Source organism: Odocoileus virginianus, chromosome 31, assembly GCF_023699985.2.
Source record: "Odocoileus virginianus isolate 20LAN1187 ecotype Illinois chromosome 31, Ovbor_1.2, whole genome shotgun sequence".
Lineage (NCBI taxonomy): Eukaryota > Metazoa > Chordata > Mammalia > Artiodactyla > Cervidae > Odocoileus > Odocoileus virginianus.
Genome location: NC_069704.1, coordinates 22,198,587 through 22,218,387, shown reverse-complemented (window position 1 = coordinate 22,218,387; position 19,801 = coordinate 22,198,587). Strand labels below are relative to the sequence as shown.

The 19,801-nt window shown below is 40.7% G+C and overlaps 1 protein-coding gene across 6 annotated transcripts in view; it reads left to right on the top strand.

Annotated features, from left to right (window-relative positions):
* SHC3 (SHC adaptor protein 3) overlaps positions 1 to 19,801 on the top strand; it is a 183,768-nt gene that overhangs the window by 140,739 nt on the left and 23,228 nt on the right. For 5 of the 6 annotated variants that reach the window (XM_070459402.1, XM_070459401.1, XM_070459400.1 and 2 more), the window contains 2 exons: positions 1,508 to 1,666; positions 4,876 to 5,171. In XM_070459402.1, the coding sequence (XP_070315503.1) occupies positions 1,508 to 1,666; positions 4,876 to 5,171 (455 nt within the window). The remainder of the gene's footprint in view (positions 1 to 1,507; positions 1,667 to 4,875; positions 5,172 to 19,801) is intronic. The other variant, XM_070459403.1, reaches the window with a different exon arrangement.

The following is a 19,801-nucleotide window of genomic DNA, read 5'->3' as shown; positions in this document are numbered from 1 at the left end:
TCATGCCTGCCCCAGCTGAACGATGACCCATTTGTGCTTCCCAGTTAATAATCCATAAAAGAGCCAACAAACGACATGACTCTACCTCAGAATTGGATAGAAATAGCAAATTAAAGTTATAACTTTGCCAGAGGCACTTTTTTACATTTTCAACTTTGTTCTGTATACATTTAAAAAATTTTAGACAACAATCATGTACTTAGACATCGAATAACTATTAAAGACTAAGGGAGACACATTACTTAACATTAGATATTGACTCTATTGAAAAATTTGTTAGATTTATTTGAAAATGAGGTCCTTTTTTATATCCAAGTTATTCCAGCCAGATAAGGAAAAGACAATGTAAGAAATTCACCAGAGAAAAAATGAGCCTCATATAAGTTCTTGGCCTGGAACTTGAGACTCATAACTCTTAATGAATTTCAAGTTCTTATTGGAAAGCAATAAATACCTTGTCCATAGAACAAATAAACCTCTATTAATCTGCTAGCAGCCATTTCCCATAAATGAAACTGAACTCTGGGTACCACCATCAGGGAGTGTATGTCTCCCTGGCCTGCACTCAACACTCGCAAACATCTGAAGCTGATGACTTTCTCAGGACACTTGCGTTCTCAGGCTTATAGGCCAGAGACAGTGGTGCTGCCACAAGGCCTTCAGTGGGCTCCTGGGAAAGTTTCTTAAAGAATCCTGAGCCCACTCTTGCCGGTTGGATTGAGCAACTTTCATGCCCCACCACCTGGAGAGGTGACCTCTCTCTAGGCCCGAGGTGATCTTGAGAGTGTCTGTGGAAGTTTGTTAGAAACAGTGATCCTGTGCAAAGAATCAGATGGTGACCTGGGCAGGGCCACACCCTTCCTTCACTTTGGGCGACAATAGCAGTGACCCTCCCCCAGTCCAACCTCAACAGCCTTGGTTCAGTTGGGAAGTCCCAGATGGCACAAGCCTGATTCTGTTTTACCAGGAAAGAGTCTCAGTTCATCAGCAAATGGGGTAAATATTGCTTTATTTCTAAAAATGGGGCCAGAGCATTGGAAATGCATTGCATTTCTAGCGGAGTTAATATATGACGCATTTACCTACACTGAAAAAAAGAGCAGTGAAAATAAGGCTCATTGTTCTTCTGCTCAGTTATTTTGATCTCAGTCCTTCGCAGAGGGAATGAGGAGGCTGAGGAAGCTTCTGTGGCAGGTGTGGTTCCCCTGCTCCTCCTGCGCCCCACCCCGGCCTGAGTCAGATGGGCCTAGGGTCTTGACAAGGCTCCTAACCTTCATGTTGTCCACCATCCTGGGCTGGCAGGGCCCGTTTTCACAGGAAGGAGTGGAGAGTATCCTAGCCAAAGCACAGCAGGGTAAGAGGGTCAGAGAAGAGATTTAATAGATGGGCATTGGAAAGAACGATTTTCTCATGATGGACTAAAGGAACTTCTCTGTGAAACATTGGGTGGCTTAACATAAATAGCATTACGATCAGAAGAGAAAAGAGGTCTATTTTCTTGTTGCAGGATCCTTGGACATCTACAGCATGCCTGAAGGGAAATCACATGTGGCTCCTACGGGAGAAGCTCCCACCTATGTCAATACCCAGCGTATCCCCCAGCAGACGGGGCCGGCCACGGGCAGCAGTGCAGAAAGCAGCCCTCGGAAAGACCTCTTTGACATGAGTGCGTTTCCATTTGCTATTGTTTTTTTCTCTTTTAAGGCTGTTTTTTTTTTTTTTAACTTTGTCTTTTGTTTGAAATCTGTGCAATTACTGTTTTTTCTTCCAGTGTGGTTTTGATTAAGAATGCTGATTAGCTGGGTTTTTTTTTTTTTTTTCTGGGTTATGATTGAGTTTTCCAAGATTTTGAACTTTTTTGCTTTCGTATTACAACCTTCTCTGCAGTTCTCTGCAGAAGACAAAGCAACTTCCCCCTCTTTTTATAATTAACTTTGTCCTTGACAATCATATTGAGACAAATGATATACATAAATGAATGCATTCATTTATTTCTTCACTTAGGTATTAATTGGATATTGTGTGCCTAAAATACTGTATCAGTTTTAAGGATGCCAAGCTGAAATGGCGTGGCCCCTCTTAATCTGCTGAATAAAACTAACATGTAAGCGAGAAATTGTAATACACCCATGTGTTTGCCTACACACACCCACTTTCCCTCTCCCCTTCTTCCTCTCCACTGAATACCCACCAGGTGTCAAATACTGTTCTATTTACTGGGGATATACAGGAAAACAAAATAGACAAAGTCCCTACTCTCATGGAGTTTAAATAACCACCACGTGTTACAGGTAGTGACAAATGCTCTGATGAAAATAAAATGGAATGAGAAGAGTGACCCCAAATTACTGTTGCTTGCATTCTAGTGTGATAGGTGTCAGGGACCTCTGTTTGTCATATAGATTGGGAAAAATAAGTCATCTGTGAACTGGTTAATGAAAGTGTAAATTGTTGTTAAAGAATTTTGAAAGAGCTTTCTAAGCTCACAGATAGCTTTACATTCCCAGATTTCTTTTTCAACTTCATTGAGAACTTTACAGGCTGAAGAGGGAGGGAGAGGAGACTAGAATTTAGTCAGTTTCTACCACCTGGCAAGGTGCATATTTTTTAATTTTTCCAGTAGTCTTATGGGTAGATATTATTATTATCATTATTATTACTCTTTTGCAGAGGAAGAAATAGAGACTCCCAGAAGTTTGGTAAATTCACTGTTGGTTCAATACTTGGTATTGTATGTGGGTGAGGATAGGATTGAGTGCTTTTATGAATAGGCTGCACCATGACAACAATAGTCTATTTCTCCCAGGATGACAGACAAAAATTCACCAGAGCCAGAAGAACTGCAGAATCATCTAATCCAATCTAATCCAATCTCTTCATTAAAAAAAAAAAAAGTGGAAATAGCCTAGGAGGTATGAAGGGACTTTGCAAAATTTAGCACTTAACTGTTAGCTCCTTGACCCTCTGCTCCAGTTTTAGCAATGTCTCCCAACTTTATTTTAGTAGTTGAATTTATGGCAGACCATTTTCACTGCTTAATTTAGTCAAGTTGCCAGTGAATTCTGGCCCCAGAGCCTGAGAAGAGTTAGATTCGGCTGGGGTTTGAGATGGGAAAAATGAAAGCCCAAGCCACCCTTTTCTCATCCCTCAATTTCCACTCCTACACCCAAAACTAGAGAAGGGGAGAGAGAAAGCAGACAGAGCCCTGGAGAAGCTAATATCTGCTGAAAGGTGTTGGAGAAGTAGACCTAGTGCCCTGTTTATCTTGAACACCAAGGCCAAGTGTTCGTCACTCAGTTGTGCCCAACTCTTTGTGACCCCATGGACTGTAGCCCGCCAGGTTCCTCTGTCCATGGGATTTCCCAGGCAAGAATACTGGAGAGGGTTGCCATTCCCTTCTCCAAGGGATCTTCCTGACCCAGGGATCGAACCCAGGTCTCCCGCATTGCAGGCAGATTCTTTACCGTCTGAGCCACCAGAAGCAGTATCTTGAACCACTATAGCTAAATAACAATGGTGATAGTGGTGCTGATTGTTCTGGTAATGGTACTGACAGTGGTGGTGATGATAATGATGGTAATGAAGGTGACGATAATGATGAGATGGTGATAGTGGTGTTGGTGATGATGATGTTGATGGTGATGCTGGTGCTAGTGGGTCTGAGATGATGGTGATGATGATGGTGATGGTATAGAAACAGAATACAAATTTTCAACTACTCTGGGTAATCAGGGAAAAAAGTAGAATGAAGAAAGAAAATACACAAACAATTTTAGCCCATAGTTTTAACCTCTTCTTTTTTTGGGGGGGGGGCCCAAATCTGTAAATAATTTAATAAGTTGTCAAAACGTCTTAGTTTTGGTTTCATTTATTCACTTCACTTCTGCCCATTCTCTGCTAACATTTAACAAACTGGTCTGATTTTACAGCACTCCCTGAATGTTTGTAGGGTACAAACTATGAACCAGAAGCAGTGTTGGCCTCTGGGGATGTAGCCATGCCCAGGAGACAAACTTTCCTGGTCTAGTGGTGTTTGCACTGTATCGTGTTGGCAGTGTGGTCCTCAATGAACATCACAACACCTTACTCTTGTGTAGCACTGTGTGCATTTTTCAGAGTGCTGTTACACATATTGCTTTGTTTGAAAATCGAACATTGAGATTTAATTACATGTGCCTGTCGACTTCTCTCACTGCTGATACCTGTTGCTGTTTAGAGCAATTGCCCCACAGTGAGAAGTGTGCTCTGAAGGGCATAGAGTCAAGCTCAATCTCAAACATTCATACAAGAGCCTTTTTCCACAGGGAAACAAATGAATGTCAAAGGGATGTAGAGCGCCTAGCCTGGGGCAAGTCACACAAAGGGCCGCTAATAAATGTTGGTTTTCTTCGCTTTTAAAAATGCACCTAATACAAAGATTTTGAAAGAAACATTTGTTGGGCTGGGTTTCGGTTTTGCACAAAACCTTGCAATTTGTCTTTTCCTCCGTGTATTTTCTTTGATGTTGACAGATTTTTATTCAGAAGAGAGCACATTTGTTGAAGAGGCTAGCCAACGTTACAGAGAAAGTAGATGGCATGTAGTATGCCCGGCCTCTTGGAGCATGCACAAATGAAGTCATTCTAACTAGTGAGACAAAGGGTGTGCTTGAATCTTTGTCTTGGGAAAGCAGACTCATCAGAAAGAGTCATGCCAAGTTTTGGGCTGTGTTTTCAAATGCCATGACGATGAATCTTGTTATCTTACCAGCCAGTCAGTTTTCTCTACTTTTTTTTTTCTGGTCGAAGTTGCCTTTGCATTGCCAACCCTCACATTGTGTTGTTTATCTTCTGCTCTCCTTGGAATTGACGTGTTGCTGGCACATGTTGTTGGCAGAGCCTTTTGAAGATGCCCTCAAGATTCAGTCCTTGGGGCCTGTGTTGAGCAAGGCAGCCTCCATGGAGTGCATCAGCCCCGTCTCACCCAGAGTGCCAGATGCCAAGATGCTGGAAGAACTGAAAGCAGAGCCTTGGTATCAAGGGGAGATGAGCAGGAAGGAGGCAGAGGGGCTGCTAAAGAGAGATGGAGACTTCTTGGTCAGGAAGAGTACCACCAACCCAGGCTCCTTCGTCCTCACTGGCATGCACAACGGCCAGGCCAAACACTTGCTGCTCGTGGACCCAGAAGGCACGGTGAGGCTACCCTCCCTCCAACAGTCTCCCCTCGGTCACTGCACTGGGTACCACTTTCCTTCTCTACCCACATATGCGTGCTGAGTCCTGACAGTCACTTCTCTGGGACCCTGGAGACCAGGCCCAGAGGACTTACTTTCAGGCCAGAGTCAGATTACTGGAGCCCATTGTTAGAGCCCCATGCAATTTATAAGACTTGGAAATGCACCAGAGCCCAGGTGGAAAGCCTTAATGCTCATATTCTTTAAAGTGAATATAAAAACTGCAGGAGTTTCCCTTTCAAACACATTCATAATGAATCTTTGATCACAAGTGCGGGGTTCCTGGGCTTTTGATACTCACCTCAAATTTCTCTACAAGTTGAACCACAAGATTTTATTTGCGGATTGTAAAATGTGACGGAGCAATAGGTAAGCCTCCTATGAATTGTCTCTTGCTTTCCCACCGAGAGAAGTAATGGCTCATGACAGTGAGTTTGGCTTTTTGGCTCTTCCTAGCAGAACAATTGTTTCTCAGTAATTCTGTAGGGTTGACTGAATACCCCATCTTCCAGTAAGTAAACAAATTTGACTTCACCCTGGCATAGTCTGAGAATTACTAAGTTTAATAAATGTAGTTACACTAACCTAACTATTGAGTAAATTCCAGGATTGTTGTTTAAAATCTTTTATCCAGTGAGAACAATGCAGCAGGTAGAGTTATCTCTATAGTAAAGGATGTTGTTTTAAAAATTTTATTGAAGTATAGTTGATATATAATGTGTTAATTTTTGCTGTACAGAAAAGTGGCTCAGTTATACTTACAGAGATATATATGTGTGTGTGTGTGTGTGTGTGTGTGTGTGTGTGTGTACATATATATATATTCTTTTCCATTGTGGTTTATCACAGGACATTGAATATATTTCCCTGTGCTATATAGCAGAAATTTGTTGTTTATCCTACCTCTGTATAATAGTTTGCATCTGCTAATCCCAAACTCCCAGTCCTTCCCTCCCCCACCCCCCCTTCCTTGGCGATGACAAGTCTGTTCTGTATGACAGATATTGCATTTTTTGATTGACAGGTAGGGATGAAGACAGTCCTCAGTTGAATTTGGACATAACTGAACTGTGTGTGTTAGAGAGGATGTTTTGCCTCAGGTGTCTGGACTTAGCTGCCTGCCCACCTTGGCTCCCTAGACCTCTGCATCTCCTCTTTCCCTTCCACCTGGGCAACCACACCCCATAAATGTAATTTATAGCCTTCCAACCCACTTTCCTTAGTTGTGTGGACTTTTTCTCACATATATATACATACCAAGGAAAATACATATCTTGTGGTTCTGTGTTTTAGAAATTCACAAACATGATATTGTTCCACAAATCCTTTCTTTCTTTTCCCCTTCGGCACATGTTTTTGAGATCTGCCAGTGGTGCCTCTGCATGATGATGTGTTACTTAGGTGGGCCATCTGGGGCTCACTGGATACACAGTCTACACATCACTTCCTGAGCTCTTTTGTGAAGGATTAAAAACCTGAAGTCGCTGCAAACCTTATTCTTGTTTCCCCCTGCATCTGGTACACTCTCTCTTGGGCATATCCCAAGAGTAGACTTTTTGATCGCAGAATGTATATACATTTAATGTCACTGTGGGGTTGCATTTACTTCCAGAATGACTAGGGTTATCGACATGCACAGTGGCAGAGGACAAAGGGCCCTCATCGGCCTGTTCTGTCTAATTATGCTAATATGACGGGGTGGGGAGTGAAGAGATGTCTTATTGTTTGCCATGCAATTCTTTGATTGCACTTTAACAGGTTTCTTCGTAAATTTTATATTCCTATCTTTCCCCCATATTTCCCCTTTAATTTTCTTAATGGCCTTCCTTGAGTTTTCTCCAGTCATAGAATGTCCATATGTACTCTCCCACATCTTCACCTCTCAGATAATTTTGTCTGTGACCTTCTTCATCAAATAAAAGTCTTTTTTTTCTGGGAATATAGCTAAATCCATTAATTTTCCCCTTTATGGTTTATAGTTCTAAAAGATTTCTCACCTACCAATCACAGGTATACTGCATCTTCCTTTGGTATTTTTTCCCTATTAGCTTCATGGTTTTATCTTTCACCTTTACCTTTCAAGCCCAACTGAAGTTACTTTAGAAGATGATGTGAGAGAAGGGCACGACGTTTAAAAAATCGCCATGTAGTGAGTCCGTTTTCCCATCACTATTTAGCAAAGAATTCATCTTTTCTCCGTGGTGCTGATGCTCCTTCTAATACACACTAAGTTCTCTGTGTCATGGGTCTATTTCTGGACTCTCAGTTCTGTTCTGTTGGTTTGACACTCCCTTCCTTGTGCATGTTCCATACTGCTTTAGTCATCACGCTTTAAACTATCCTAATATCTGGTGGCGTGAGTCCTTCCTCTTGAGACTCCTTTTCATAAGTTGTCTTAGCTATTCTCAGACCTTTGTTCTTTGTTCTGAGTTTAGATTCAGTTTACCAAGTCACCAAAAATACATGCTGTGGTTTTGAGAGGACTTGCGCTGAATTTGCAGATTAATTTGAGGAGAGCTGACATTTTTTAGTAGTAAATCATCACCTCCATGAACGTGGCATGTCTCCACTTATTTAGTTTTAAGATACTTTTTGTTAGAATTTTAAAATTCTCTCCAGAAAGTTCTTCTGTTTCCTTTATTAGGTTACTTCCTTGGGTGACCGGTTTTAGTGCCTGTTTTAAGTGATATGTTATTTTTGATTACTTTTTCTCAATAGCTATTGCTGCAGGGAGAGGAAAGTAGTGTGATTTTGATTCTGGAAATTTTTCTGACTGCCGTAGTTTTATTGGACCAACGGCCATGCCATTGCAAACACGGACTGTTTCTCTTCGTCTTCCAAATCCCAGACCTCACAGAGTACTGCTGCGCTGACCAGGGCATCTTTGAGCATTGGCCAGGAGAGGGCGCCCTTGTGCAGTGTCCAACCTGAAAAGGAATGGCCTCTTAAGTTTTCATGCGGGCTTTTGTGGTGGCTCAGACAGTAAAGAATCTGCCTGCAATGCAGAAGACCCAGGTTTAATCCCTGGGTTGGGAATACCCTCTGGAGAAGGGAACGGCTTCCCACTCCAGTGTTCTTGCCTGGAGAATTTCATGGACAGAGGAGCCTGGTGGACTACAGTCCGTGGGGTCGCAAAGAGTCAGGCAAGACTGAGTGACTTTCACTTTCTCTCTTAAGGATGATGGAAGCTTCCCTAGATGTTCTAATCAGCCTAAAGGACTTCATTCATTCATTCTTCACTCAACAAATGTGCACTGAAGGTCCACTAATCCAGACACTGATTTTGGCACCTGGTGTATATCCATGACCAGTGGGAAGGATAATCTCTGCTCCCATTAACGTATATATTAATTACCCAATTACTTTTATCATGTATAGGTATTGAACTTTATCAAATGTTTCTTCAACAGCTTTTGCGATAATGCCATGATTTGTTTCCCCTAAAGTCCATTTGTCTAGGGAATTAGGTAGATTTTTCTGATGTTTCATCCTGGCATAAACTCTGCTTGGTCTATGACATAGTAAATCATGGATTTGGATTTGGAGTCTGAATATTTCCTTTAGAATTTTTTCAGGTGCTGTTCATAAGAGAAATCTGTCTTCATCGTCTTTGCTTCCTTTGGTTGTGTGTTCATCAAGGGAATGTCAAGATTATGGCGTTATACTCACCTCTTACAATGATCCAGGTTTACTCCAAATCAGAGAAGCCTCCTCCCCCCACCATTTTATCTCATAGAGAATCCTTTGTATAACTGCTACTTCTTTACCCTGATTTATTCTTACCCTTAAGTACTTATCACAAACAAGCACTCTTTTATTTGCTAATTTATTATTTAGCTCCCCCAACCAGACAATAGGGCTTCTCTAATGACTCAGCAGTAAAGAATCTGCCTGCCACTGCAGCAGACGTGGGTTCAGTCCCTGGGTTGGGAAGAGCCCCTGGAGAAGGAAATGGCAACCCACTCCAGTATTCTTGCCTTGGAAATCCCATGAGCAGAGGAGCCTGGCTGGCTACAGTTCCCAGGGTCACAAAATAGTTGGCCACGATTTACAGGCTAAACAACAACAACAACTAGACTATAATCCCCATGAGGGTAGCAATCTTGTTCAGTGTAGTTATTTTCCACCATCTAGAATAGAGCCCGGTACATAAGTAGTGTTCAGTAATCATTGGATAACTGAATACATAAATCAACCTCAGACTTTTGCAGGTTAGGAACTAACTGAGGACCCAAGAAGGCAACTGGGTTCGCAAATAAGTTTTCTACACAGACTCAATCCAGAGTTCTTTCCGTCTGCATTGACTTCCTATGAAATTTGTTGTGGTTATCTCTAAGTAAATAGGAGAGAAAATATCTAAGCAATTCTATGAGAATATACATATTTTGGTTGAAATTTTTAGGTTTTTTTTTTTAATTAAAATTTAGCTAAATTATACCCTCTTGTAGATCAAAGATGATTAGTTTTTTTTTTTTTTTTGGTCACTCAGTCCTTATAGATAAAAGGATGATTTATGAAAAGATATGTACTACTAATATATTATACATTCATAAGACAGTATAGAGATAATGTAGAAGGTAAGAAGGAGATGAAGTTAGACCAGATGTCTGAGCAAGCCCCGAACACCCCGCACTGTGTTGTCTCTACAACTTTAATTTTGGAGCAGAAATTTGCAGTATGGTTGGGAAAATGTGTGAATCACACCTACTAATAACTGTTCTTTTGGGGGGCTTTTCATTGGATCTGATTATCTAGCTTAATTGATCCTATGGAGGACAGCTTTAGCTGAAAGGCAAAATGGAAATGAAAGACTTAATTAAAAATATAATGTTGCTTGCTTGCTGTGAGGACACGAAAATAGACGATGAACACATTCTCTTCAATATTTATTCATCTGATTTTCATGGTAATTGGTTGGTCCCAGACTATAAAGGGGGAAGCTTGGCAGAACAGATTACTCAGAAAAATAAGGATGCAAAACAGTTTTGCATCTAAATTTACCCCCGAGTATATCAACCTATGTGCCTTCCCACTGTGCACTGATTGTTCAAGACTCCTGGGGGCGCTGATAACTGGGGTGACGGGATGGTTGTGGCTGGGCTTCTGAGCTCTTGGGGAGTTGCTGAAGCTACCGACCCTTGAAAGTACCAGCTGGAAATAGGCCCGTGAGTTGGTCTGTAGGAACAGCCTCAGAGATGGCATCTGGTGCACTTTTTTTTTTTTTTTATCTTTTCAACATCTTTCAGAAACATTTAGTCAGCCCTCTGTGTCTAAAATTATTCCCTGAGTCATTTATCACTGATTCATCACTTTGGCCTTGAAGGGCCAGCAAAGTGTGGTGGGCAGCATGCTTGCATTTGAACAAGCTGCTGTCACACATGACTGGGTGTTCGTAGGCTTCATTAATGTGGTCTCAGGTTGTTTATTAACGTGGTCTCAGGTTGTGGCAGGTATGAGAGCACGTACAGGGGCTCTTGCTTTCGTAAAATCACCAAACCACAACAGCCATCCAACATTCACGTTTGTTAGGTTGTTACTTTCTTCTTAGTGTAATTAAGAAAGCCTTCCCCCAATCCCTCCACTTAATAGAGCCATGTTGTTATCTTTAAATTCCTTTTTTACCGGTCAGTCTAGACTGTGCTGCCTCAACAAATAAAAGGTGAATTCTGGTTAAAAGTGATCTAATCCAGCAGAGCTTCTGTTCCCACTCACGCCAAGCTGGTGTTTGTGGCTCCCTAGTCTCTCCGGTTCTTGCTTGGGTGACTCAGGGATGCAGGCTTGTTCATCTCCTGGGTCTGCCTTGTCACCATGGAGAAGAGAGGAATGGAGGAAGATCAGTGGCCTCACTGGGGAAGCGACACATGTCACTCACCTCATGGTCCATTAGTCCCCACCTGACCCCAAGAGAGGCGGAGAAATGTAAGGAAGCATGAAAAGTGCTTGACTGACAAGGTCATCTCAGCAATTTGTCTTTTAACTTTCTGTCAATGTTGTGTCCCCAGATATAAACAAAAAAGACAGAAAGGATTTAATGAAGACTAATAGGCCCCCTCCCTCCTCCTTACTCTCTTTCCAATTCCGAGAGAGACTGGCTTTGCCAATGTATTCTCTTTAAAGTTCTCTGAAAAGTGCTTGATTCATTAATTTAAAATTTCAAGACATTGTTTCTTGATGTTCCCTGTGAACACTCTTTAGTTTACCTCATTTTTGCTACCTCTTTAATTTCTTGACAAGTATTTTAGTTTTTCTAGTGCTTAATTTTGTGCCTTCCCCGAGGTTGTCTCCGATTCCATCAGTGTGAGGACCAGTGTTTCACAACTTCGTCCCCTGCCCCAGGCAGAGTGGGTACCCTGTGGGTCCTTTCTTTGCTTCCCCTTCTTCCTCCATCTGTCTTCTGTCAACACTGGCTTTATATGTTTCTTTAATGCACCAGAGCAAAGAAAGTGGTCTAATGAATTCCCAAGTACTGATCATTGGCTGCAACAATGACCAATATTGTTCTAATCTCATTTCACCTGTATCTCACCTCATTAATTTTTTTGGAGTATTGTTTGGAAGCACAGTATACAAAAACTTTCTTCTCTGGAATCATGTGAGTCAATTGCTCAGACATTCCATCACCCCTGAGAGTACTCGTGTGTGAATTTCTGCTAACAATTCTCCTGCCTAACCATGGTACAGACACCGGCATGAATCAGACCTTTATCCTGCTGCATCACCACCACCTCATCCTCCAGAGCCTTTTGTTGTCCCAAGAGTGTCCTTTGTCCTGAAAGGATCCAGTTCAGAATCATGTGCTGCATTCAGTGGTGATGTCTATTTAGCCTTCTTCAAATTAAAACAGTTCTCAGTTCAGGTTCCTCTGATGTTTCCTCATTATTGGAATCAGCTTATGCCTCTTGGCTGAACTATCATAGGAACACTGCTCGCTGTATCACTGCATCCTGCTGGGGAGATGCTGACTGCTGGTGAGTGTTCACCTGGATGGCTTCACCGAGGAGGTGTCGGCATGCCTCCCCATAGCAGGACCCTCTCCTTTCCCTTGAGTTAACATTTGGGGGAGGTACTTTGAAAACTACATAACTACTGTCTTCACGATCAAACTTTCAATATAATCACTTATGTATTTTTGCTGTTGTGGATTTCTAGTTTCCTGTTTTATTCAGTGGGCTATTACTTGTTGCTCAGTTGCTCAGTCGTGTCGGACTTTTTGCAACCCCAGGGACTGCTGCATGCCAGGCTTCCCTGTCCTTACCATTTCCTGCACTTGCTCAGACTCATGTCCATTGACTTGGTGATGCCATCCAACGGGCTATACTTAGTTATTGTATTCATTCTGATGCTCCTTCAAGCTGGCTTCTATGTCCTTTTGACATGTCTTTATCTTTCAGCATCTCCTTTCTTCTGATACAAAATGATAAAACAGCAAAATGATAAAACTCGGCCACCTGGCTGAGTCCTGCAGTTACCCACTTCTCCAAATGAACTCTGGTCTGGTTCCTTCAGAGACCGAGATCTGGGCACTGCATGTGCTCATTGCTGGTGGGGTGTTGCTGCTACCAGACCCTCTAAATGGACAGACACTGTACACACACACACACACACACACACACACACACACACACACTTATTTCCATATCTATTTCTATATCTATCTGTGAAAGTGAAGCGCTAGTCAGTCAATTGTGTCTGTCTCTTTGCAATCATGTGGACTTTAGCCACCTGGCTCCTCTGTCCATGGGATTCTTCAGGCTAGAATACTTGAGTGGGTAGCCACTCCCTCCTCCAGGGGATCTTCTCCACCCCAGGACTGAACCCGGGTCTCCTGCATTGCAGGCAGATTCTTCACCATCTGAGCCACCAGACAATTAGAAACCAGGTGTTCACAAAAATTCTTCTAATTTCAAGCTACAGTCACAGGGTTCATTTTTACTTTTTTCCTTTTCTCTGTCTACAGCTCCCTTCTCCAACAATAAGAAACCTGACTCCCATTATTCTTAACAATTTAACCGATTTGATGAACTCCTTTGTATGTGATGTATCACCCATTATGGCTGCTGCCCCTACTGGGTGCGGAAACCTTCCTCACCCAGCCCTGACTTGGACTTCCCAGCCCAACCATTCTGCACGTGATTCCCTCCTCACCTTGTTCACGCTCCGATGCCTGTGCCGCTCTAGCCTCCTACACACACACACCCTCCCCATCCAAGGCTCTGACCACCAGACTGCACTGCCCAACCTTCTCCCTGGCAGGGATGTCTCTGACACCTTGCGCCAGCCCATCCATCCATCCCATGGGTGTTTCCATTCTGCTCGCACTCTAGGATGCCATGTGGGGCCATTGTGGCTACATGACCCTCGTGGCACTGAGACCTATCTTCTTGGCTTTTGGACTGATTGTTCTTTTAGGAAGGAAAAGGAGCAGAAAGGAAGGGGAAGGAGGAAATTTTCAAAGTCTTTCCTAGCAGATTCTGGGCCTCCTGTCCTTTCTCCTGTAACTTCTGCAGTAATCTCTACCAATAAGGACATTGCAACAATAACATATCATCGTCATACCAACAAAACCAAAAATAATTATGGAACATATAGAAATTTTCCTGATTATCTTAGAGACATTCTTTTTAGAGTGAGTTTGTTGGAATCAGAATTGATAGATGATCCGCGTCATGCATTTGTTCTTTCTTATGGCTCTCACTCCGTCGCAGCTTTCTTTCTGCCTCCTTCTACACCTTGATTTATTTGAGGAATTAGACATTTGTCTGTAGGATATCCCGCATTATGATTTGGGTCCTTGTTTCCTTGTGGCATTATTTAACTTGTTTCTTGCCTCCTGTATTTTCTATGAACTGCTAGACATAGAGATCTTTAAAACCTGCTTTATTGGGATATAATTTACATAATACTCATTGAAAGTGTATGATTCAGTGGTTTTTAGTATATTCACAGATATGTGCATCCATCATCAGAGTCCATTTTGTAACTTCATGCTGTACCATTTAGCTATCACCCTTCTAGTCTCCCATTCTCCAGCATTAGGTACCACTCAGCAGTTTTCTGTCTCTAGATTATCCCATTCTGGACTTTCATATGAACAGAATCATATAACATGTGCACTTTCCTGACTAATTTTTTTCACTTAGCATAATGTCTTAAAGGCTTATCTATGCTATAACATGTATTAGCACTTCCTTTTTATGGATGAATAATACTCCATTTATGGACATACCACATTTTATTTATGATTAATCTGTTGATGCTGCTAAGTCACTTCAGTCATGTCCGACTCTGTGAGACCCCATAGACGGCAGCCCACCAGGCTCCCCCGTCCCTGGGATTCTCCAGACAAGAACACTGGAGTGGGTTGCCATTTCCTTCTCCAATGCATGAAAGTGAGAAGTGAAAGTGAAGTTGCTCAGTCATGTCTGACTCTTAGCAACCCTATGGGCTGCAGCCTACCAGGCTCCTCTATGGATTTTCCAGGCAAGAGTACTGGAGTGGGGTGCCATTGTCTTCTCCGAATCTTTTGATGGGCAGTTGGCAATTGTGAATAATGCCACTGTAAACATTATATAAAAGTTTCTGAATGGACATATATTTCATTTACCTTGGATATATACCTAGGAGTTGAATTAGTATGTCAAATGGTAACTTTATAATTAGTCACTTGAAATGCCAATTTTCCAAAGCAACTGCATCATTAAGCAGTGTATAAGGGTTCTGATTTCTCTGTGTCATCACCAACACTTGTTATTATCTGACTTTTAAATTCTAGAATACTAGTGGATGTAAAGTGGTATACCATTGTGGTTTCGATTTGCATTTTCCTTGATGACTCTTGATGTTGAGCACCCTTTCATGTGCTTATTGGTCATTTGGGTATCTTTGGAGAAATGTCTGTTCAGATTTTTTTTTTCCATTTATTTTTATTAGTTGGAGGCTAATTACTTTACAATATTGTAGTGGTTTTTGTCATACATTGACATGAATCAGCCATGGATTTACATGTATTCCCCATCCCGATCCCTCCTCCCACCTCCCTCTCTACCCAGTCCCTCTGGGTCTTCCCAGTGCACCAGGCCCGAGCACTTGTCTCATGCATCCATCCTGGGCTGGTGATCTGTTTCACCCTAGATAATATACATGTTTCGATGCTGTTCTCTCGAAACATCCCACCCTCGCCTTCTCCCACAGAGTCCAAAATCTGTTCTGTACATCTGTGTCTCTTTTTCTATTTTGCATATAGGGTTATCGTTACCATCTTTCTAAATTCCATATATATATGTTAGTATACTGTAATGGTCTTTATCTTTCTGGCTTATTTCACTCTGTATGATGGGCTCCAGTTCCATCCATCTCATTAGAACTGATTCAAATGAATTCTTTTTAATGGCTGAGTAATATTCCATGGTGTATATGTACCACAGCTTCCTCATCCATTCGTCTGCTGATGGGCATCTAGGTTGCTTCCATGTCCTGGCTATTATAAACAGTGCTGCGATGAACATTGGGGTGCACGTGTCTCTTTCAGATCTGGTTTCCTCGGTGTGTATGCCCAGGAGTGGGATTGGTGGGTCATATGGCAGTTCTAATTCCAGTGTTTTAAGAAATCTCCACACTGTTCTCCATAGCGGCTGTAGTAGTTTGCATTCCCACCAACAGTGTAACAGAGTTCCCTTTTCTCCACACCCTCTCCAGCATTTATTGCTTGTAGACTTTTGGATAGCAGCCATCCTGACTGGCATGTAATGGTACCTCATTGTGGTTTTGATTTGCATTTCTCTGATAATGAGTGATGTTGAGCATCTTTTCATGTATTTGTTAGCCATCTGTATGTCTTCTTTGGAGAAATGTCTGTTTAGTTCTTTGGCCCATTTTTTGTTTGGGTCATTTATTTTTCTGGAATTGAGCTTCAGGAGTTGCTTGAATATTTTTGAGATTAATCCTTTGTTGCTTCATTTGCTATTATTTTCTCCCAATCTGAGGGATGTCTTTTCACCTTGCTTATAGTTTCCTTTGTTGTGCAAAAGCTTTTAAGTTTCATTAGGTCCCATTTGTTTATTTTTGCTTTTATTTCCAATATTCTGGGAGGTGGGTCATAGAGGATCCTGTGATTTATGTCAGAGAGGGTTTTGCCTATGTTCTCCTCTAGGAGAACATATAGTTTCTGGTCTTACATTTAGATCTTTAATCCATTTTGAGTTTACTTTTGTGTATGGTGTTAGAAAGTGTTCTAGTTTCATTCTTTTACAAGTGGTTGACCAATTTTCCCAGCACCACTTGTTAAAGAGGTTGTCTTTTTTCTATTGTATATCCTTGCCTCCTTTGTCAAAGATAAGGTGTCCATAGGTGCGTGGATTTATCTCTGGGCTTTCTATTCTGTTCCATTGGTCTATATTTCTGTCTTTGTGCCAGTACCATACTGTCTTGATGACTGTGGCTTTGTTGTATAGTCTGAAGTCAGGCAGGTTGATTCCTCCAGTTCCATTCTTCTTTCTCAAGATTACTTTGGCTATTCGAGGGTTTTTTGTTTTTTTTTTTTTGAGGTTTTTTTTGTATTTCCATACAAATTGTGAAATTATTTGTTCTAGATCTGTGAAAAATACTGTTGGTAGCTTGATAGGGATTGCATTGAATCTATAGATTGCTTTGGGTAGTATAGCCATTTTGACAATATTGATTCTTCTAATCCATGAACATGGTATATTTCTCCATCTGTTTGTGTCCTCTTTGATTTCTTTCATCAGTGAAGGGTGATAGCTAAATGGTACAGCATGAAATTACAAAATGGACTATGATGATGGATGCACATATCTGTGAATATACTAAAAACTGCTGAATCGTACACTTTAAATGGGTATTATGTAAATTATATGCCAATAAAGCTGTTTTTAAAGATCTCTATGTCTACCATAGATGTCTACCAAGATTGCTTTGGTTATTCACGTCCCTTGATGTTCTATATGAATTTTAGAATGGATTTTTCCATTTCTGAGGGAAAAAAGTCATTGGACATTTGATATGGATTACATTCTCCCCAGGTGGCACTAGTGGTAAAGAACATGCCTGCCAATGCAGGCAATGTAAGAGATGCAGGTTCGATCCCTAGGCTGGGAAGATCCCCTGGAGGAGGGCATGGCAGCCTACTCCAATATTCTTGCCTGGAGAATCCTATGGACAGAGGAGCCTTGCAGGCTACAGTTCACAGGGTTGCAAAGAGTAGGACACGACTGAAGCGACTTAGTGCATGTGCGTGCGCGCACACACACACACACACACACACTCACACACACGTTTAACCTGTAGTTTGCTCTATGTCAGTTCAGTTCAGTTGCTCAGTCATGTCTGACTCTTTGTGACCCCATGGAATGCAGCACGCCAGTCCTCCCTGTCCATCACCAACTCCCGGAGTTTACTCAAATTCATCTCCATTGAGTTGGTGATGCCATCCAACCATCTCATCCTCTGTTGTCCTTTTCTCCTCCTGCCTTCATTCTTTCCCAGCATCAGGGTCTTTTCAAATGAGTCAGCTCTTTGCATCAGGTGGCCAAAGGATTGAGTTTCAGCTTCAACATCAGTCCTTCCAATGAAAACTCAGAACTGATCTCCTTTAGGATGGACTGCTTTATGTAGTATTGACATATTAATAATATTAAATCTTCCAGTTCATGAGCATAAATGTCTTTCCATTTTTAAAAAATATTTTCTTTAATTTCTTTCAAAATGTTTTGTAGACTTCATTGTACAAGCCTTTTTCTTCTTTGGCTAAGTTAATTTCTAAGTATCTCATTCTTTTTTTGATGTAATTAGACATGGAGTTGCATTCTTGTTTTCATTTTCAAATTGTTTATTGTTAGTATATAAATGCTACTGATTTTTGTGTGTTGACTTTATATCTTGTTACTTTGTTGAATTCATTTATTGGCTCTAACACATATTTTTTTTCATGTGTATAGAGTCTTTAGGTTTCTCCATGTAAGATCATATCATTTGCAAACAGAGAATTTTACTTTTTGTTTCAAATTAGTTGGCTTTTATTTTTCTTTTTGACTAATTACTCTAGCTAGAACTCCTATGTTGAACACAACTGCTGTATTGAATAAGAGGTAAAAACAGGCATCCTTGCCTTTTTCCTCATCTTAGAGGCAAAGCTTTAAGTTTTTACCATTGGATATGATATTGGCTATGGGTTTTTCATGTATTATTTGCATTATGTTGAAGTAGTTTCCTTCTATGGAAGGGTGTTAAATTTTGTCAAAGGTTTTATGTATTAGTTGAGATTATTGTGCTTTTTTATCCCCTTGATTCTGTTAATGTGATGTGTTTTCAAACATTGAGCCATTCTTGCATTTCTGGAATAAGTCTCACTTGGTCATTAGTATATAATCCTTTTAATATTCTGTTTAATTTGATTTTCTGATATTTTGTTGAGGACTTTTACATTGATGTTCATGAGGGACGTTGGTCTGTAGTTTTTGTTTTTCTCTTGTAGCATCCTTGTCTGGCTTTGGTATCAGGATAATGCTGGTCTCACAGAGTGAGTTAAGAAGTTTCCCCTTCTTTTTGGGAGAAATTTGAGAAGGATTGGTGTGAACTCTTTTAAATGTTTGGTAAAAGTCACCAGTGAAGTCATCAAGTCAGGCTTTTCTTTGTCGGGAGATTTTTGATTACTGATTCAATCTCCATACTAGTTATCTCTATTCATGTTTTCTATTTCTTTGTGATTTAGCCTAACCGATAAGGCTAGTTGTCTGTTTCATCTGGGCTATCCAGTTTGCATACTGTTATTCATGGTATGCTTATAATCCTTTTTATTTCTGTAGAATCAGTAATACTGTTGCCATTTCATTTCTGATTTTAGTAATTTCGACACTTTTTTTCCCCTTAGTCTAACTAAATGTTTGTCAATTTTGTTGAACTTTTTTGAAGAAACAACTTTTGGTTTCAGTGATTTTCTTCTGTTGTTTTTCTATTCTCAGCCTCCCTTAGATCTGTTCTAATCTTTATTATTTTCTTCCTTCTGCTTGCTTTGAGTGTAGTTTGTTCCTTGTTTCTTAAGTTGTAAATCTAAGTTGTTTCATCTTTCTTGTTTTATAATCTAAATGCTTAAATCTATATGTTGTCTCTTATTGATACCTGCTTCATCCTGTTGTGGTCAGAGAAGATACTTTGTATGTACAGCCATAAATAAATAAAATTTTTTTTTAATTTAAAAAATCTACTGAAACAATTTGTAGCCTAACATATGGTCTATCTTGGAAAGTATCCTGTGTACATGTGAGAAGAATGTATGTTCTATTGTTAGAGAGTTATGAATAGTGTTGAGTCTTGTGTTGTTCAAGTCCTCTATTTCATTACTTATTATTGAAGGTGGGGTATTGAATTCTTCAAATACTGTTGCAAAGCTGTCCATTTCTCGCTTCCATTCTGTCAATTTTTGCTTCATATAATTTGATGGTCTGTTATTAGATGTGTAAATATGTATAAGTGTTATATCTTCTTGCTGTATTGAAACTTTTATTAGTATATAATGTTCTTTGTCTCTTCATTTAAAGTCTATTTTGTCTGATATTGGTATTGCTACTGTCACTA